This window comes from Typha angustifolia, chromosome 8, assembly GCF_048772165.1.
Source record: "Typha angustifolia cultivar Huaian chromosome 8, ASM4877216v1, whole genome shotgun sequence".
In the NCBI taxonomy this organism is placed as follows: Eukaryota; Viridiplantae; Streptophyta; class Magnoliopsida; order Poales; family Typhaceae; genus Typha; species Typha angustifolia.
This window is the reverse complement of record NC_133246.1, coordinates 12,453,583-12,475,138: the sequence shown is the minus strand read 5'-3', so window position 1 is coordinate 12,475,138 and position 21,556 is coordinate 12,453,583. Positions and strand designations below refer to the sequence as shown.

At 36.1% G+C, this 21,556-nt stretch overlaps 2 protein-coding genes across 5 annotated transcripts in view; one reads left to right on the top strand and one right to left on the bottom strand.

The window, feature by feature from the left end:
• LOC140766073 (protein SWEETIE) overlaps positions 1-16,228 on the top strand; it is a 65,395-nt gene extending 49,167 nt beyond the window's left edge. The window contains exons 32-48 of one of the 3 annotated variants that reach the window (XM_073105482.1): positions 4,680-4,897; positions 6,342-6,489; positions 6,586-6,654; positions 7,152-7,208; positions 7,422-7,508; positions 7,591-7,719; positions 7,853-8,053; positions 8,149-8,607; positions 8,969-9,022; positions 9,483-9,580; positions 9,751-9,844; positions 10,007-10,142; positions 12,473-12,783; positions 12,865-13,011; positions 13,076-13,240; positions 13,324-13,449; positions 14,472-16,228. In XM_073105482.1, the coding sequence (XP_072961583.1) occupies positions 4,680-4,897; positions 6,342-6,489; positions 6,586-6,654; positions 7,152-7,208; positions 7,422-7,508; positions 7,591-7,719; positions 7,853-8,053; positions 8,149-8,607; positions 8,969-9,022; positions 9,483-9,580; positions 9,751-9,844; positions 10,007-10,142; positions 12,473-12,783; positions 12,865-13,011; positions 13,076-13,240; positions 13,324-13,449; positions 14,472-15,623 (3,651 nt within the window). In that variant the 3' untranslated portion in view covers positions 15,624-16,228. Of the gene's footprint in view, positions 1-4,679; positions 4,898-6,341; positions 6,490-6,585; positions 6,655-7,151; positions 7,209-7,421; positions 7,509-7,590; positions 7,720-7,852; positions 8,054-8,148; positions 8,608-8,968; positions 9,023-9,482; positions 9,581-9,750; positions 9,845-10,003; positions 10,143-12,472; positions 12,784-12,864; positions 13,012-13,075; positions 13,241-13,323; positions 13,450-14,471 lie in introns of those variants that run through there. The other 2 variants (XM_073105481.1, XR_012105275.1) reach the window with 2 other exon arrangements.
• A 1,912-nt stretch (positions 16,229-18,140) lies between these two features.
• Positions 18,141-21,329, bottom strand: LOC140766047 (mitochondrial arginine transporter BAC2). Of its 2 annotated transcripts, none has more exons than XM_073105444.1 (2): positions 20,787-21,329; positions 18,141-19,043 (listed from the first exon to the last, which is right to left on the bottom strand). In XM_073105444.1, the coding sequence occupies exons 1-2, from the start codon at positions 20,931-20,933 to the stop codon at positions 18,348-18,350; spliced, it is 843 nt and encodes a 280-aa protein (XP_072961545.1). In that variant the 5' UTR covers positions 20,934-21,329; the 3' UTR covers positions 18,141-18,347. The 2 variants fall into 2 exon arrangements, with proteins under 2 accessions (XP_072961545.1, XP_072961543.1); XM_073105442.1 differs by having other exon boundaries at positions 20,688-21,325.
• Positions 21,330-21,556: the final 227 nt, after the last annotated feature.

Sequence of the window (21,556 nt, the reverse complement as noted above, 5' to 3'; positions counted from 1 at the left end):
CTTTATTTATACTTATAAACCTGAGGACATTGTCTTCTATATATTACTATTCTTGATCACTTGTATACAGAATTCAGTGTTTTCCCAATTGAAGACAAACAAACTAATATTATTTTATTGTTATTGCATGCAAGTCGCATTACATTATTAAAATTTTCTCATATAGTCAATGTTTTATTTCATTTTATATTTTCTGCTATTGGACAACCCAGCCATCCTAAGGAAACATACACTAACACATGGAAAGAAAAGAAGGTTGCAAAAGGAGGAAAACAATGGACTTAAATCTTGTTACTTGTTCTAAACTTCGAATGTCTATGATTAAGGACTTCTTTTTTTGGTCTTCTATAATTTCACCTAATCCATTCTTTTCTGCACTTCCATTGAAATTGTACAAGTACCTTTTTTTTTTCCGTGAGATGAAATATGTACATGAAAAAGTCAGCTAGCAATATGATATTATAAAGTGCTCGAAAAGTCAGCCACTTGCCTACTTGCATAAATAGGTACTTCAAAAAGTCACAGAGACCCCTCTAGTTTGCAAATTTCTATCCTTATGGTCTTGTCTTTAAAATAGTGATTCTATACAAGGATGGCCGTGCTGGTCGGCATGCACTATGCCGGTAGTGGCACGGCACAACAAATGGAGCCATTTTTATAAAAAAAATTTCTATATTCATTAATCATTATTAAATTAACTTTTAATTTTCATGCGTATTCAATATCTATATCATATCATAGAAGAATTATAAAATTTTTGTTTGTATGAAGATTAGGTGAACATTACAATAAGCAATACTATTAGTATTTAAGTTTTGAAGATTGTTGACAGTTTTAGTGCAATATTCTCGTGTTATTTTTATGTCGAAAAATGAAGTCTTTAATCCTTTTCGTCATGCTACATTCAACTAGGTATTAATTTTAATTGTTAAACTATTATCAATTAATATTATGTTTTGAATATTATTATGTGTTCAATTATATTATGGAGTATTCAATTATATTATGAAGTATTCAATCATTAATATTAGTTTTAATAAATGTATTCAATTATATTATATATTAAATAATATTATATTTATTTTATCTTTAATAAAATTGGTCATTTATAAAAATATTGTAAAGATAAAACCAAGGTTCCCAGTTTCGGCCGATCCCGATCCTAGTTGACTGGTTTCGGCTGCGGTTTCGGCCGAAACGGGTGGGAACGGGTCGGATCCGACCCGGGGGACATCAATAATTGATGTCCCCACCCCCCCACCTGCCTCTCTCCCTTTTCTCTCTCTCTTTCTCTCTTTTCCTCTCTTTCCTCTCTTTCTCTCTTTTCTTTCTTTCTCTCTTTTCTTTCTTTCTCTCTTTCTCACGGATCTCTTACTCTCTTTCTCACCGGTGACTGAATAATGAGTAGATCTCCATCTCTCTGGTGATCTCGACCTCCGTCGACGTTATCCGACGACCTCGATCTCCGGCGACCTTCGGTAAGTTTTTTTTTCAGTTTTTTTTTTTTTCCATTGTGCTTGCACTGCACCTGCAGCAGGTGCTACCGCGCACCTGCAGGCTGCAGCTTGCTGCTGCAGCAACTGCAGCAAGCATGCTGCTGCTGTGAGCTGCAGCAGAGACTTCTCTGCTGCTGCTGCAGTAGAGAGTAGAGACTATATTTTATTTTAATTTTTATTTATGTTTCTTAGTTGCAGAGCTAAAATATAAATGGCTCCAAAAGAGAAGTCATATGATACCGACATTGGGTGGCAACATTGCAGCACTATTGGGCAAGATAAAAGACGCGTTAAATGCAACTGGTGTGGAAAGGAAATGAGTGGTGGTGTCAGCCATTTGAAAGAACATTTAGCTGGAAGACAAGGAAATGTAGCAGCTTGCACTCAAGTGTCTTTGGAAGTTAGAAAGCAGATGTTGGCTCATTTAATTGGCAAAAAGAAGGATAAACAATCTGCACAACAAAGAGAATCAATGATTCGTGAAGAATTGATGCATAATCCTGTACACATTGATGATAATAGCAGTGAGCAAAGTGAGGAGGATGAGGATGACAGACAGATGAGGAGGGCACTGAAAGAGAGCAGAAATATGCATAGAGAAGAGGAAGAGATGAGAAGAAGCACTGGTGGTAATTTTCAGAGATCTAGATCAGAAATATCCCACTCGGGATCGGCCGAAACTCGAATCCTTGGATAATACTGATACATATCCTCCTCAACTTTAGTTTCATCCCAGCTTTTATGTACCACAATTACAATTAGCCTCTAAATCCAAGTTAATGGGGGGAAGGGGGACTATCTGGATGCTGTTATCCTTCTTTCTCTTTCTCTTTCTCTTTCTCTTCAAGTTATTCTTTCCCACTAGTTCTAGAAGTGGCAGTGGCAGTGGCAGCAACCGCGGCGAGCTTGAGGAAGTTGAAGGTGATGATGGTAGTTTTATTCCTTCATTTAGAATTGCCACCTCAATAGGCACTTAACTCCCTTATATTTCGTATCACTTTATAAGAATTTCATATGCTAGAAGCGTTGTACTATCTTGACGCCAGTGTGTCTCACATAAAGCTATACCTATGGATCAAATTGCCTCTAGGTTCTGCAAAAACACCATTAATGGCTATTATGAGCTTAGCTAGAATGAAGATTCTGAAACTCGGTATTGGTCAGTATCGACCATTAGAAACAACATTACGTATCGGTCATATCGGCCACCCATATTGGATCGGATTATTTTTTACTATGTAAAACTCTAAATATTATTTAGAAATGTAGAAAATTTTATAAAAAATTAGAAAAAGTAACAGAAAAATGAGAAAATAAGAATTAGTCACATATTAAGCCCAAAAACTTTAAAAAAAAACTCACTAAAAAATGATGAATTCCAACTTGAATCTTGTAGAATTTATACTCGTAAATTACTATTGCAAAACAATAGTAAAGAGAGAGATGAGAGATCTATCTCTTCATTTTTGTTCTATAGTAGTAAGAAAAGATAAAAGAGTGGGTGAGAAAATGAGAGAAGAGAAATGAGAGAAAAAACACTCATCTAAGTTCACCAGCATACGGAGTAGGCAGAGGGGCTCATCGAGTCGGTGATGAGTTAAGTGAAGTGTGAGGATAAGAATAGAATGTGTGAGAGAGATAGAGGATAAAAATTAAAACTTGGAAAGATGGCAGTTTAGAACATCAATTATAGGTTAAATATATTTTAGATTCAAATTGACTCTTAAAAAAGTTTAGTTTCTATCAATACAGCTGAGTTCCAATCGATACGATTGAGACGAGCTAATCGATCCGGTTGATATGACCAAAATTGGTCAATCTCATACAAAACCCAGTCACTTTGTTTTGGTCTAGATCAGGATTGGTTGTGGTCGATCTCGATCGGCCAATCCAACTCGGGATCAGCCAATTTTGGAAACCATGGTTAGAATATAAAAGAAAAAAATCTTTAACTTCCATCACCTCCTATATAACCTATACGAACCTATCTCCTCCCTTGTTCCTGTCTTGCTTTTGATACTACTCTAACTTGCCTCAGTTAGTGGATCTCAGCAAGCTATATTGGTGATTCTTAATGGCATCCCCTATCTCTTATTGCCCTCTCCCTTCTACAGGAAGGGGAGATTCCTAGGTCCTTAACTACTGCCGAATTGGGATTGGGAAGAGCTTAGGCTTTGCTGAGGTAACAATAGGAGGAGGAAGGTATTGGGGTTGCAATTAGGAGCAAAACTGGATTTGACAAAATAATAGGAGGACGGGAATGTGATTGGGATTAGGATTTGGATACAGCCTTGGGATTTAGCAATGGGATGGGAAAAGGTCTGGGATTGAGATCTAGATAGTGCTTGGGCTTTGGCAAGGGTGTTCTCATAATTGGAGTCTGTTAAGATGCAATAGTGAGATGATGGGTAATGGTGCCATTTGGCATCTTTCTTGTCAGCTATCAAATGGTTGTAAAATGGTATGGACTATAGAAGGGCTAAGTTCTTAAGTTGAAAGTCCAGTGTACCTTGATATCGGGCCTAACTATAGGGGGTAAAGTGTATTTTTCTTTTAATTCTTTTCTGTCAGAATGTAAATTTTAATCCCTAATTTCTTGTTTGCTCCGCACATTAAAGGTTGTGCGGAGTGTGGACACCGTACCATCATGTGCCTCTCATTACAAAATGATTTTCATTCACTATCTCATCATTATTATACAATGGCAAGAAACTAAGGAGTTTAAATAGTAGCGAAATGAACTCTCAAATAATGGTTGCTGCATGAATTTGGATATAAATATTTATTATAAATATTGCGAGGAAGACATTTTGATTATATTATTCCAACCTGTTTTAATGTACCATGAGTGAGTCCTTTTACCTGCATTCATCTCTTTTGAGCGAATCGTCTCTTGCATTTTTCTGTATAATAAACATTATAAGGAAAATATTTTTCTGTTGTAACTGCTATTAATAGTTCATAATACAAGGACTAATCAAGTTAAGTCTGGTTGTAATGTGTCTACGTGAACTTCTATGACAAGTCAAGAGGTGTGTACAGTTTGGTCAAACCATTTTGTTATGCCTGGTAGGTGGTAGTGTGATACATGAATACTTAATTTTGATCCTTCCATGCTTATCGAAAGAGCTACTTTTGCCAATATGTCAATACTTGTACAATTACATAGGGTGCTATGTCTAGGTTCTGGCAACATCACTAGGAAGGAATGCTTCTGTGAGTCTTTCAAGTTCAGGCCATGGTGTCTTTGAAGGTGAAACAACAGTATCTTATGGAGAAGATGATGAAGACATGATTACTAGCTCTAAAGGGGAGCAAATAAAGGGGCTTGCTTCTAGCATCAATGATTTTGCTAGGAGAAATAAACATCTTAGATATCGGACGAAGGTTTTTGCTGCAGAGTATGTCTCTTTAACTTGCTATTGTTGACTGTCAATTTGTACAAACTTTCTTCTTTTCTTGTTTCTCTGTTATGCAGTAACGTGTTAGCAAACATTGGCATGCTATTATGGATAGATAACACATGATTTACTTTAATTTGGAATTTGGAATGCAAGAGACAGATCTTTCATTCAACTATGTTCGCTTCTAGCCTTTTGCCTTCTGCTTTCTTTCTTCTCTTTTTATGATTTCCATGTCATATATTCTGACTGCATTCCTTTGTACTCTAGGACGAGGATAGACTTCCCTAATAAATAACAAAAAGGAGTGTATTACAGAAGTCCTTTTAGAACTATGTTTTGGATTTATGACTTGTGAGCTTTCATCTGATAATCCCTCAAGAAATTGAAGAATACACGGGTTGATAACTTTATAGATTATCATAAAATATATTGTCAGAACTGTTATGATGCTGACAAGGACTATTTGTCTAAGAATTTACATGTTACAGCATGCTTTCTTGCTGATACCATGTTCATATTAATCTTGTTGCTGCACATGCTTGCTGACACTTGTCGTAGTGGATATGGTCTTTGAAACAGCGCAACCTATAATAGCATGTCTTTTGCATGGCTTGGAGTTCTCTTGTTCTTTTATTTTGGTACATGTATACAGATCCTTTGTGCATGTACTTCTATAGTAACAACCATAATTGCCGACCCTTGGGCACATGTCTTAAGATGGTCTTTATTAAGGGTGTCACGGAAGCTTCTGAGCCACTCAAGCTTCGGTCATTTGCAGCTTAGCTTGAGTTTTGGTCTCATTTAATAAAGAGCGAAGCTCAAGCTGGCAATGGCCAGCTCAAACTTGAGTCAGTGTAGCTCAAATAGATAAGATACTTTTAATCGTGAACCTGATTGCATTGAATTTGAAAGTTGAAACTAATCACACTGAATTGGCTGGGTTAGGCTTGGTTTGGTACATGGTTGACACAGCTTAATATTGGACATCTATATGTAAATTCATGCATAAAAGGTGTATATCATTTAGAAAATTGCTGAATTGAATTTCAGTGAGGAAGTGACTTAAAGATAAAAAGATAATATTTAGTTTCATTCTGACAGCTGCCATATAACAGATAGGACCTGTAATTGTCAAAATAGAAAAAAATCATGCTCATTTTTTATCGTAAGGTAAGCTGGACTTTGCAATTCCCGTTTATCTATATAACCTGTATTAACCTAACTTCAAATCAGGGGCTTTGTTCACAAAGATAGTTTATTATCACTAATAAACTGTCTGATTGTATGCTGCTAATTTAGTATGTTTGGGTTTTCTGGTTACTTTTTTCTCTCATCATGAGGTTCTATCTTTTGTTAGTTTGAATTCTGAGTTGTGTGCTATGAATATATAGTTTCACCGGAAAAAAATTTGGGTCATTGTTGCAACATTTCTGTGAAATAGGTGTTTGAGTTTTCTACCAACTGCCGTTGGAACAGATCCTGCACATTTTGATCTCTCTTTAGCAAGGACCCAGATAGCTAAAGGGAACAGTATCTCAAATGATTGGCTAGTGCTTAACCTGCAAGAGCTGGTCTCACTTTCTTATCAGGTGCTACATTTTAGTTTATATTGAGTGAAAACTGCTTCCTGTTGCAAAACATGGCATAGTCATATATGAAAAGTTGACTAATATTCTGTACTACAGATAAGCACTGGAAAATTCGAAGGTATGCAACCAATAGGCTTGAGGCTTCTGAGTATCATAATGGACAAGGTATTGGATAACAAAGCCTGGAATGACCTTGTTAAACATTTTATTTAGTACTCTTATATTTATATATTGTGTGATTATGATGTTGCTTGGGCTATGACTGATATAGTATTGCAGACCAGAAATATCTATATTTTCAGTTAATGCTAGTGGTTTCACTTTCTTGCGTACTTTCGAATTGTAAAACATAAGGGTATATTATAGTGAATTCAAATGCTTCTGTTTTATAGCTTGTCCTTCATGCTTTCTAATCTCAAGTTGTGTTTTACTGTTTATATATTTGTTTATGCTGGACTTGGTGTGAATTATTATTTATTATTTGGTTCTCAAAGTACAACTTTTTAGTATATCAAATATTTTTAGGTTTTAGAGAAAAAGTTAAATTGTTGGGTCATAGTGGAAATTTCTTTTTTTTATATACTGTTGTATCTATTTGGTGGCATTCAATAATCAAAGTTTCTGGGAGATACTTCTTACTTAGTACTTAATGTACCTTTCAGTTTGGCAAGATGCCAGATCCAGAATTTCCTGGGCACATCTTATTGGAACAGTATCAGGTCAGTCCCAGATCTCTTGACTTTATGAAATGCCAATTGCTTTTGCCAGTGAGTTGTGTATTTTATATGACTTGTAGCATTTCCTGCTCTTTTAAAGAAGCACTGGCAGGTTAAACCAAGATGAATATATAACGGAAAATAGTAGGATACTTTCATATTTTCATACTTGTATAGTTGAATTTATATATTGATGTTAAGTTCGTTGAAATGCAGGCTCAGCTTGCTTCAGCTGTTCGATCTGCTATCAGCACTGCCTCTGGCCCTCTTCTCTTGGAGGCTGGTCTTGAGCTGGCTACAAAGGTCCATAGTCTCTCCTTTTATTTTTGAATTTTTTAGTCTTGCAGCTGGAAGGTTACATAAACTCTACTTTTTAAAAATTTAGATTTTGACGAGCAGAATCATTGGTGGGGATCGGGTTGCTCTTAATCGCCTATTTTCATTAATTTCACGCCCACTAAGTGATATGAAAGACCTGTATTATCCATCATTTGCTGAGTGGGTTGCTTGCAAGGTATTGGTGATCTTCTAGTAGAATTTACTGGAACTGTACTAGTTAGGCATTTTTTATTTTCTTACATTTATCATAACTCTTCAACTAGATTGTAGAGGATTTATCTTACATACACATGCATCCTATATGATAGATCAAAGTACGACTTCTGGCTGCCCATGCCTCCATAAAATGCTATGTATATCAATTCCTGAGGGAACAGAAAAATGTTCCAGATGAGTATCTGCAGTTGACACCTCTCCTCGCTAATAGCTCAACCGTCTTAGGCAAGTACTGGATCAGTCTTCTCAAGGACTACTGTTATATCTGCTTTGGCTTACATTTGAAATTTAATGTAAGATATTCTATGAACCTTCAAGTTGTGTTCTCCAATATATTTCTTTTAAAGTTAATTTTTCTTTTTTATGGCTATTTTCTTCTTTCTTGCAGCACAAGCCATTTCTTGATGGAATTCAGTCAATTTTGGTTTCATCCAAGGTTCAGAAAAATCTCGATGAATCTTGGCCATTAATTCTGCAGGCAACTGCATTAGATGCAGTTCCAGGGGAGTCTGAAATGAACAAATCTATGAACTATGATGCTGATGATCTAGGCGAGACTTCATTAATTTCTGGGCGCAGCATGGTCAAATTGGAAAGCAATGAATTTCATTTACTTTGGGGGCTGTCACTGCTTGTTCTATTTAATTTTCAGGAACCAATAGTGGATGAGCCAGCTAAGATGGTTCTTCCTCACAATAAGGAGAAACTTTGTCAATATTTATTGATCCACGGGCCAAATGATGTGAAATCATGTGAGATTGCCTTGCCGGTATTTCTATCGCTTTCAAAGGAAGTATTTTTCAGCCAGGAATTTCTTCAATTGGATATCTGCAAAGAACTCCTTCAGGTAAGATATTTTCAGGTTAAATACCTTTTGGGGAACATTTTCTTTAGCATTTTTATTTTCTGTAACTTTCCCTCATACACTATACATATATTATGAAAATGAGTCCTTTGCAAAATATAGTGCAAATTACATTTTGTATGTAGGATATGAAAACTGAGTTAAATTAAAAATATTTAGTTGCTTCATTTTTTTCTGTATCCATCTTTTACAGTGAGCAAAATTCTTGTATGATCCATATTCTATCTTTTGTAACTTTGTTGCTTCACTGTGCAAGAATCTTGTATGATTCAATACCAAACATTCTATCTTTTAGTGCTTTTTAGAATGAGTTCTTATCCTAATATTGGATCATTTGTTGCAGGTTCTTGTATATGCTGATTGTTCTGGTGGCCTTGCCCTAAATTTAGTATCTCAGGTAAACTACTATTGAGGCTTGAATAAAACTTTAGTAGTAAAAGCAGCAATTAAGAAGTTGGAAGGCTTGTTTACTATCAATGTGTTTTATATATAGCAGAACAAGGATAACATAAACAAACTCCTTATGCTTAATCTTGGAATCAGTTGGTACTCATCTTGATATATATAGTTTTTGCTGTGAGAAAGAGTTCTGTAGAATTTTATGTCTGTATAGTTGTGTGCTTGTGTAAGACCTAGGACCCCAAAATGTGAGCCCGCACTTGGACTTAATTAGATTGGATCTGCAGGGGATGGAGCTAACCCAATTCATTGCCTTTAGTAGTAATAGTTCCAAGTCTTCATTGTTTTAGTATGATGTTATTGCAAGTTATCTGCTGTATTATTACTTATTTAGGCACATCTATCTTATATCATTTCTTAGAAAATTGTTCTGGCCTAATATCCACCTTTTTGAACAGGTTGCTCAGTTGTGTCCTGAGAATTATTTTGGGGTGGAAGACTTTGCATTTGCAGTGATTGAACTATGTACCCATTACCTCATCTTGGCATTTCAAAGGTTATTTTCTTTGTATGGTATTTCCTATATATGTGTCACAGGAATAATGTCATTGACATGACGTTGTAATGATCCTTCCTGTTGGCTGCTTGCAATTTATGGTTTCATACCCCTTAAACGTAAGTCATAAAGGATTAAACTCAGCTACTTGTTTATGATTATTGATGCAGTACTAATGCGAGTTCTCAAGATTATTCAAGTGGTGCTTTGCTTTCTGAATTATCTATTACAGCTGAGATAATGGCTTGTCGAATGAAAAATAAGGTGCGTCAAAGCCAATAGCTTTCTCAGAAATACTCTCCTGCCTTTAATCTGCTTTAAAATTTGAGGTTCTCATATTTTTAGAAGGACAAGATAAGTTTTTACGTGTTACTTGTCTTTTATCTTACCATCATATCTTAGGGGATGTTCTTTTGTCTATAGCAGCACCAATGGAAATTGGCAGCATCACTTGTATCAGTCTGTTACCAATCATTCAAAAGAGCTTCAAGTAACCTATACTTGTCAAAAATAATCTCTTTTCTCCAGAATATAGCACCATTTTTGAAGAAATGTTTCAAAGGTAATTCCGATTATCATTGCTCTTCTAGTCATCATAACGTGTTATATTATTATTTTTCTTTTTATTCTAAAGCAATTTCTTTATGTTAATCCTAAACTAGGTCCTAAAGAAATATAGTCTACCTTAAATTTAATTTCATTTGTAGCAAATCGTATGGTTTCATTTGATAAAAGATATTACACTTATAAATGATGCTCAAAAGTGGCAAGGTATCACTTGACTAATTTGGTAAGTTTTATATTCCCTAAAATCAAAGGTCTTTGATGTCACCTGCAACAAACTTAACCTTTCAACGAAAAGATCATGTAGTATTGTAATGTTGTCAATTTGTGCATTTTAGCATGATTGCTATTGTCACAACATAGAGGATGCCTCACACCATTAGACCAAATAGATATGGAAATGGAAAATAAAAAGGAAGTCAATATGAAAAGGGATTGGAAGATTAGATGGAGGAATTTATAGATCTCACAGTTGCATACATATGGAGGAAAGAGAGAAACCCACTTAAGATCATACTTTGCTTAGCTAGTAGGTTGAACACCAATTCATCATATACAGCTTACATGGAAATCAGGAAAGGAAATTTGTGATTTTCTTCCTTTAACAAGATCCATCTATTCCCACAAAGTGCACCTTTTGCAGTAGTTTAGTGTGGATCACAATCGAATTAAGCATCTTTGGTGCTATTTTGCTAGGAGATTAAGAGAAATGTGCTACATGAAAGTAAGGTTCCTAGTATCGAAATCGGGATTAGTACCTATCGTCCGAAAAAACGATATGTATTGGCTGTATTAGTCGCTCATAGCAGATCAGACTATTTTATAATTACATAAAATTTAAAATATTATTTAAAAATACACAATTTTTTAAAAATTTAGAAAAAATGATAAGAAAATAAAAATTACTCATATATGAAGTTTAGAAACTTAAAAAATATATTAACTTATTCAAAATTCAAAACTATAATAAATACCAAGCTGGCTCTAGTAAATTTTTATGGTTTTCATCATCATAATCACCGTAGCAGCACTAACTGCAAACGCATGCTGTTGCTTCACCGCAACAACAGTAGAGGTTGTTAATGGATCTACTTGGTGCAGGAAGAGAAATAGTGAGGGAATGAGAGAGGAATTAGAAATTGAAAAATAAAAATAAAAATTTAAACTCACTTGGGTTCTCCAGAGATTTACTTGGTCGCCGGTGGAAGAGGTGAGAAAGAGAGAAGAAAAGAGAGAGAAAGAGAGGTAGACGGGGGTGACATCACTGATGTCGCCTGGGTTGGAACCGACCTGTTCCCGCTCATTTTGGCGGATCAGCTGATCTCATCCGAAACAATCGAAACCAGCCAACCTGCTTTCGGCCAGGATTGGGATCGTCTAAAACTGAGAACCTTACATGAAAGCATAAAGCATAATTGCTGCTTTATTGTAGCTGTTTATATCTCAGCAGCATTCCTCTTATTTTCACCATTACAAATGTGGGCATAGTGTAAATTTGATTTATGTGCTGTTGAATGGTTCTGGTTTGGCCTTATATTAGAATTTTCTTTGGCCACAGTTTTCTTTTATATATACATATTGATTAACTAGAAAAGTTTATCCAAAATTCCTTATTTCTAAGTTCGTCTGAAGTGGACCCTAAATTATGCACTGCAAGATTCTAGAAAACTGTTCAATCATGTTTCATTAATCTTATGAGCAAATATATCTAGAGCAACAACACATGAGTACATGTGAGGTGCTAGAAAATGTTCAAAAAAAGATTTCCCATGGATTGTTGTGCAGAGCAGCACCATAAGCATGAACTAATGGAACTGATACATGGGGAGGATCTTGACACCACATATAGACCCATGCTGACCTGTTTCAGACTCATGCCAACACCTTAATTCTTATCCATTCACTGAACTGGCACATATTTCTCAATACGGAGATGTGGCCTCTTTGGCGATCATGGCAGTCGACATGTATCATGCCCATGGCTAAACAATACTCCCAATGCCACTAGCGATAATCTTTCTCCTCTTCCACTTTGTACATAAATGCTATCTTGTTGCATCTACAGGACTGAGTAATATGGAGTTATATGTATCCTATTCTTCTTCTTCATTCTCTTTTTCTAATGTAAGCAAACATGTTAGTCCACCCTAATTCCTAGCTAGTCTTTTGGTTTTCCAATGAGAAGAAAGAGAAATCCTTTACATTTATGTCAAAATTTTCTTTGATTATATCCTCTAAAAAAATACTAAACGATCTATATAATTGGGATTTTGACAAAAGAAATTCTAGGAGTTCTAATAAGAAACTATATGTATTGTGGATCTGCAGATGGAGCTGAACTTAATGATGACTATACCCATAAAAAAGCAGCCTTAGGAGCTTGGACTAGTACACTTGCAAATATTTCTTCAGAGTGCACTGAGAGGATGTGCATCCTGGAGAATAAGATGAGTGACTCCTATAAACTTGTGGCAAAGATATTTGTCTTTTCTCTAGAAGAAATTGTTGCTCTTGCCAAACTTGTTCATGTAAGTGACTATCTTAGACAAAAAGAGGCAAATGGTCATGTGTTAATGTCTATTATATTCAGACATTGCATAGAGAGCATCAGTGCGGCTTTTCATGATGCCAACATACAGGTATAAGTATGTTAAATTTACTCTCTGTAAGAAATTCAGATAATCACCTTGTGAATAACTATGTCAAAGTACCTTATGCAGGTGCAAATGTTAGGACTTCATGTACTGAAAGACACTGCGCAGAGAGAACTTGTTGAAGATTCACATGAAAGGAGTCCTTCCTTTTTTCTTCTTTTAGCTGGAGAATTATTGGGAGATATATTTTATCTGATACAACTTACACTGAAGGTATTTCTCTTATTTAAATTCTTGCAGAAAAGGATATTCAGCTTTTGACAATGCTTTTTTGCAGAAATGTATATGCAGAGCATCGATCACAGTTATTAATGAATGCTTGAAATTGCTCTTCCTGGTTCACACACTGGCACAAACTAGCAATTGCAAACAAGCTGTTACAGTTCTGCTTTTGGAAGCCTTACTTATGGCTTTCTTTCTTTCCTGTGATAGTCATTCGCAGGTAGCTACAATGTGGTTATTATCTAAATATCATGCACAAATAAATTGATTGTTCTGATCCTTTTCTGATTTTGAGAATTTCAGGAACTAAGTGAGGTTAACTCTATTACAAGGAGATTGGTTTCTCATCTCGTTCAGATTCCTTCATCTGCATCACAAATCAAAGATGTGATGTTATCAGCTTCAGTCACACGAAGACAGCAACTTCAGGTATGGTGTGAGCACATCACAACAGATACCGTCTTACATCAGAAACTAATGCTTCAGTTCCTAACTACTATGGTGTGAGCATATTGCTTTTCATAAAGTTCAGGTTTGTCGTATTGTCTGCAATCTTTGACCTCTGAAATATGGTGTTACATGTATAGGACCTGCATTGATCATGTCATGTGTACAATGATAACTATTTTCTGCATTCTAATTAAATATTTAAATCTAGGAAAAATTATATTTAACACCATATATTATACCGTTTTTACCGTTTACATTCTTCGTTTTTTGACTTATCCAGTTTGAACCCTATATTTTGAATTTATTAACGAAAAAACACCCCGAGTTAAATTTAACCCAATAACTATTACCCTTACTATTTCCCTTCTTCTCATAGCCCTATTCCTACATACTCTTGCAAAAGCCTATCAGGCTACCATCCATATTCTTCTTCTTCCCCCACCATTCTTATTTTTTCTTCCCTCTCACCATCTCTGCTCTTCTTCTTCTTCTTCCCCCACCATTCCTATTCTTTTTCTTCTTCCCTCCCACCATCTCTGCTCTTCTTCTTCTTCCCCCACTGTTTCTATTCTTCTTCTTCAACTCCTAGCATATGGAGGTGATCGTTGGGTCCGGTGATCATTGACTCCAATGAGGACAAAAATACAGATCCCAAAAATCCGTTTACGTATCAAAACCCATTTGTCATTAATGGGATTTAGTCAAACAAATTGAGGGCATTTTTGTAACTTTGTACTTATGGTTAACTAAACCAGGTACTATGGTTATTTTCTATGTGGCTAACAAATATCAGAGTGTTTTTTGGTGAATAAATCCAAAATATAGGTTTCGAACTGGTAGGTAAAAAATGTAGGGTGTAAACTGTAATAACTGCATAATGTATGGTGTTAAAATTAATTTCCCCTTAAATTATTTCCTCTGATTACCTGCTAGACCTTACCATCTATTGTGGTGTTTTCACTTGCATATTGAGATAGGACTAATACTCTATGTACTTTCAGGATATGATTCGTGCTTCTGTCAATCAGAGTCAGATGCCAATGCAGGTAAATTCAAGTATGCAATCAAAGCCAAATGCTAAAGATGGTGAGATCCAATCTTCGGACTTCATGGTGACACATTCTGAACCCCATGACATCCAAGCGAAAGATGAAGATAGAAAAAGCAATAGTGGTAATGATGATGATGATAATGATGATTGGGATGCTTTTCAATCTTTGCCTGCTAGCAATGCATCTGCTTCCACAAATAATGCACATATTGGCATTGAAAAAATGGATGTTGTTATAGTTGCTGATTCTTCAAATGTGGATGATCACATGTATGAAAGTAGTCCTTTTCAGCGTAGCACATCAGATGATAGTGTGTATGAAGAGGTTGGTGATACAGAGGACTCAGCAGAAGATGCTGGTGAAGCTACAACTAGTCAAAATGAACATGATGAACCCTTAGCTTGCCGACATTCTGTTAGTGATAAAATAATAGAATGTGATAGGAATGTTGAAGAGTTACCTAAGTTGTCTAGTGAGGCTGGAGACAGAATTACAAGAAGCCATCTAGATGATGATATCATTGGCTCATTCAATCAGTTACCCGGAGATGATGAAGAGCTGGTCAGGGAAAAAGGTTTTGACGGTGATGCTTTGAGAAGAAATAAAGATCATAAAGCTGGCCCTGAGTCCCATTCTGATGATCTATTTACTCCAGCCAAAAATAATGAAGAGAAGAGTAATAACCAGGTCCTGCTTAATGAGTGTTGTGACAAATCAATCACAGCTAACAAAGATCACTTGGAAAACCATTCCAATGTTGTGAGAGATACTCTCAAGGTTGAGGTAGAGGATGAGAACCTAATTGACCATCAAGTGGGTGATGCACTAGATGAAGGTGGTGAAGGTGGCTGTGACAAGCATTTCCATTATGTTATTTCTTCCCCCCAAGGTTTTGAAGAGCATAGTGATGGTACTTGCAAGGTCAATGTAGAGGGTGACAACCTACTTCTTGATCGTCAAGATAGAGATGCATCAAGCAAAATCGATGAAGGTGGCCATGACAAGAATTTCCGTGATGTGATTGCTTCTCCCCAAGGTCATGAAGAGCACAGCTATGACACACTCAAGGTGAACATACAGGGTGATAACCTGGACCAATGAAATGGAGGTCCACTGAACGGCGGTGAAGAAAGCTGCTGCAACAAGCATTTCCATGCTGTCATTCCTTCTTCCCAAGGTTATGAAAAGCAGAGCGATGATAAACATATGAACGATATATATGGGCTGTGAATCACAGGGACGATGTGAAGATGATATGTCGAAATAACCTTCTGGCAGTTCATTAAGATCTCCCAAGGACATCGTTTAGGAGATTGGCTTCCAGAATCTGAGAGATGAACCAGAAAGTGATTGTGAATTCCAAGAACATGTAACTACTTTATGATGGCTCCGGATCTATACTAGTAGCTGCTTCACTTCCAAAAGTAGCTAGCAGAATACACTTCAGGATACCAGATTTTTGACTGACCATAGCTTGTGTTCTAGGTAAGAAGACTTTTGTATAAAACAGCTTTACTTATGTTCCACAATTTTGACATTCTCCTGGCATCTGCTAAAACCCTTCTGGAATTTGGAGCCTCAGCATCAAGTAAGTTATCGAATCATAATAGAGGCCAGCCAGGGGCACTGTTACTTTCTTCAATGTAATTTGTATTGAGGGTAGATCTTTTTGATGTTTATAAAAAAAAAAATGTGAAAGTGATATATGCAAGGTATTATTTCCAGAGGAATTCATCATCTGGCTGCAAAAAATCCTTTCATATGCAAAAGATAAATCTTCTTTTTGGAGCCAGAGACAGATCATTATCTCTGTACGAGGTTCTGAATGGCATAGGTCTGAAAAGGAATGGGGGGTAGTTAAAGACTTAAAGCCACCTTTCTAGGTCGGTTTGAGCACATTATCTATGTAAGTCAATATATTGATTACGCACATTTGGTAGTTTCGATGATGCTCGAGGGCAAATATAAAAGAAGCTGAAAATTTCAGCAAGCACATTTGAAATCTCAGATGCCCTTGAATTGATGTGGCTGCGTGTATCCTGCAAGGAGTCGGTACACAACGAATCCCAATTTGGTGTTAAAAAGTGACTTGCTTTACCCGACCTTGCTCGATGTTGAATCTGCTTGCTGGTCTCGGACTGCGTCAATGGTATGACACCATTTTGCACCCAGCCTGGTGGAATTAGTCTTGTGGTTCACTGTTGCAGTCCTTGATATTTTAAGCTGTCAATTTGAACTGTCATAAAAGATCATTTATTAAATATATTGCATCTTGAACCATTAGATAATTGTGAAGAGATGCACCATTAGATAACTGAGACGGATTGTTAAACCTTGGACTTGGTAATATTGCCTGCTCAACTTTCTAATAAATCTCTGAGTGATAGGAGAGTATATAGGGCAAGTTGGTCTGGTATTTTACAGTAAAACCTTATTCAGTAAATAATTATTAAAAAAAAAACTTAAGCCTACATATTGCAAGTCCAACAGCACAAAATTAACCCCTTTAATTTGATTTGTTATTTCATATATCTAAAGCTGGCAAAAAAATTGCTAACTGTGGGTAAAAACATTTCCTTATAAGTCGACTTTCTAGTTTACGTTCAATATGAAAATTTTCTTTTTCGTTCGTACTTAGCAATTTTTTAGCAGTTTAAAATTTTTATATAAGTTATATTGAGAAATCATTATCTCAGTTAATAAAATTTTAATACCGGGAAGAGAGCCAATATTACTATAGGCTATTATATTATTTAGTTGAATAATAGTGTAAAGAATAATAATTATATTTGATGCCGTATAAAGTTGATATTAAAGTATTAGTAAATAATGAATTTGTATTGAAAATTAGTGAGGTTTTATACTAAATTACTTTGATTGGATGGATGTAAAGTAGTAGTAATAATATATTTTTAAAATTATAATATTTTTTATCATAAATGTGACTTAAAATGCTCCAAAGTCTCTAGGACAAATACATGGCAAGTGTAAATATATAGCCAATTAGTGTATGACAATACTGACACATAACTATATAATACATAGCAGTGCAAATATATAGTTATGTATATATAACCATATAATACATGATAGTACGGACATATAGCCATATAATGTGTAGTAGTATAGATATATATATATATAATTATGTAATGCGTCACAGTACGGACACATAATCATGAAATGTGTAACAGTGCAAACATCCGACATATAACCATGTATTGCATTGCAGTGCTGACATATAACTATACAATGCGTGGCAATGTAGATTTATATCCTTTATACTGTGTTGTAGTATGAATATAATAATATATTTATATGATATAATTGCTTTTCGAAAGAAAAGAGATTGAAAAAGAGAAGTAATCTCAACTATAGCTAAGATAATATGTAATTATGTGATATCTAATATAGAGACAATATAGTAATTTTAAATTATTTTTAAAAAAACTAATGGTATAAGACGAGAAAATTATTAATTAGTATACTAGAAGAATCTAAGTTATTTAAAATTTAAAATAAAACTATTCATGTTTCACAAGTGAACAGGATCTAGTTTTTTTTTTTAAATTTGGAAGTGAATTCAACATGTGATAATGTAAATAGGCTGGCTTAAAATAATCAAAAGCTCCCCAATGGGACCATAGCACTTTCCAATAAGATCAAAGTTGAAAGAATGATCTATAAGTTATATATTTACAACCCAATCATACAGCTACATAAACCTGCTTCAAAGTATTCCTAGTGTACTGAAACATATGAATCTACTTCTTCATGTGTGAATCTGTAAATTGGGATGATATTACTGACCCACAAGAAGGCATCTCAGTTCTCCTCCATCACAACCCTCTGGTTGTTACTGCCCAGGAACCTTAAAGCCAATTCATAGGCCGAGAATATGGCTCCATTGACGACAAAGGCTCGCGCAACGGCCGTTCCAAGTCCGCGCCAAAGCACCGGGAAGCCCTCTTCTCGAACACTTCTGCGGAAGCAATCGATAATACCAGAGTACTTTAGTCCTGCCTTGTTGACATGAGAATTTGTTTGTGCTTGTATTCTGGACTTCACCACATCTAAAGGGTAGCAGCAGACCCAACTGGCTACTCCTGCCAACCCCCCTGCAACAAGCATTGTCCCCAGGGTCTCCTGGCCAGTCTTCCTGCAGCCTGGATGAAGATGCTCTCGTGCAAACTCGTAAGTCAGAAAGTAGACCCCATGGGCCGGAGCATCTCTAAGGACAGTAATGGAAAGGCCTCTGTATATCCCACGTAATCCTTCCATCCTAAGGATATTCTTGGCCATGCAAACTGGTCCTATGTGATCCTTTCCATAATGCTTATTGCCTACTGTCTGTAATTGAAGTCGAATTTTTACTAGCTCCACTGGGCTTAGCATCAAACTCTGCAGTGCACCGGTTCCAACGCCAGCCAGTGCAACACTTCCGTATGAAGGAGGTTCGTTCCTGTTCCCTGAATCAAAAGCCCTTGACAAGATTGCATACACTTGGAAAACCATAGCATTCTGCATCAAAATGTGGAATAAAGGAATAACCAAAAAGATCTTTGTGCTCCATAATTTCTAGAGACAAAAGCAAGAGTAAAGTTGACAGTATAGGAGTGGAAATTGTAGCTCATGTTATCAAATTGTATGGATTAGCACACCTCTCTGCAAGGAAACCTTTATTAACTCCATATATCTATTGTCAAAGCTCAGTTATTAATCATATCATATACACATCTTTAACTTTGAAGTTAAGATGAACATCTCTCTTTTGTTGAAAGTGAAGACAGCAATGTCCTCCATTTTACACAATATACTACTGGCAGGACTTGAGAATGTACTATTACTGCATTCTGGTAAAGCAAATTTGCATGATGGATCTCCTTCTGTTTTTGCAACTTTAAAATATGAATAAAAGATCTTTCACATTTGCTACTCAATTAGCATATATGAATACTACAGAAGTCGACATTTCAAAAGAATTCTCATTTCTCGATAACAATGTATGGAGTGCAGAGTTTGAGTATTTTTCTATTCTTAACATCACTTAACTATAAAGCAAGACAAAATTTATACAAGCAACTGCGAATTCAGACAGGATACAGTTGTCAAACAAGAAGATCACAATTCAAAACAAATTTCAAGAGCTCGGTAGAAGATGCTTGCGAATGTGGAAGCCTAAATAATATCCGAATCATACAACCAATAGGACCTCTAACGAATTCCAGTCGAATATTATCTAGAAACTAAAATCATGTTTTGTATCTAAGTAACAAGTTTCAGAGAATCTAGGTATTATAATCTAAAACATGAATATCTGATAATTGATAATTCGTCAATACGTTTTCCATATATTCAACAAAAGAAATAACAGAACATCTATATAGGTCCAGGAAGCAGGGTATATTAACTGAAGAATATGAGAAGCTTCCACTGACACCCTCTTCCGCTGTCTCAATGAAATACTTCAGTCTAAGAGACAAGTTGGTAATCCAGACTCAAGTCAATCCCTCAATGGTAGCTTCGAGAAATTTACCAAGGGACCATCCTATTTTTCTGCAATAGAATCTGAACTAAAAATTTCTCTGAAAATGACCTACCTGATTAGCTGCAAGATGCGAAGTGCAGCAATCTGAGTATTCTGAATTCTTTAAGAGGAAAACCCTTTATAGCATGATCAATACATTATATATGTACTTGCTTTACACACCTATTGATTGAAGAGAGAAGCCCAAGATTCAGGAGTCAAAACATTCTAATTTGTGTCAAAGAAGCAAGTCAGACAATTAAAGACACTTAGATGATGTTCCACAGAGTTGCATACCCATAACGTAGTCACCTAATCTGTAACTAATAACCATTTATCCAACTTGGGCCTTCAATTCTTTGGATCATCTAGCTTTCTGCTAAAGATAATTTTAATTTTGACGCAAGATGTGTTTTTGGGCCTCTGTGATCTCTGGAATTACTCAAATCAACCCAACCAACTTATAGTTATCCAACATGACTACAGACTAATCTAAAGCTATTATACATTCCAACAGATCCATGAACGATTGGAACTCCCAGCCACATCCAGTGTGATCTTGGGAGGATTCTCTAACCAAGAATCACGACATAAACTACGCAATCCATGAGTTCACGGAAGAATTCAACAACACAGACCTGGAAAGTAACGGACGCGAGCGGCGCCGCCATGCCGCGGTAGAGGGCCGCGGGCCCCTCCGCCGAGACGATGCTTCGAAGTAGGCCAACGGCAGTTACCCGGCGATGAGATAAACTGGGCTGCTGTAAACGGATCCGGAGGGTATCTAGCGGGTAGCCGGAGATAACTCCGGCCATGCCGCCCACGCCGCCGGCAAAGAACTCGCGCCCCCAGCTGCTCGCCAAGAACTCAGGCCAGAACTCCATCTAGCCCTCACCACTACCATTCCAGGGCTACCCACCTCGGCCAAATTTCTGGAAACAACCTCTCTCTCTTGTTATATTTCCAAAAAGATGTCTCTTTTAATAAAATAAAATAAAAATAGGAAGGAAGGAAGGAAGGAAACAAAAAGCTCCGAACTGAAACGTCCAGAAATGGAACTCTAAAGGCGGATGGATATCTAGGAAGAGGTGGTTACAGTTCTTGGTTATGAAGCTGAGAAGGTACTACGTATGATCGTATGGGCAATAGGAAGGAAAATAAGAGGAAGAGAAAGAAAGAGAGGAAAAAAACATAAGAAAGTACAGATCTTTGCCACAGAGGGAGGGAGATTGAGAACAGTTCTTGGCTAGAAATGCTTACGGGATTCATGTGGTATTTTGTAGATACTATTACTACCGGATAGAAAATATTGCGGATACCCCCCTACATCATTACGTATTTACGTGTTGGCGCAGAATTCTGTATTACGCTTTTTTACGTAAATGCCCCTGACACTTACTAGTAGTCTTTTAGAATTACTGTAGTGTTTGAATTTTGTCATTGGTTGAGTAGTGATGATAGAGAATCTTGCTATATATTAAAATAAAATTACATATGTAAGTAATAT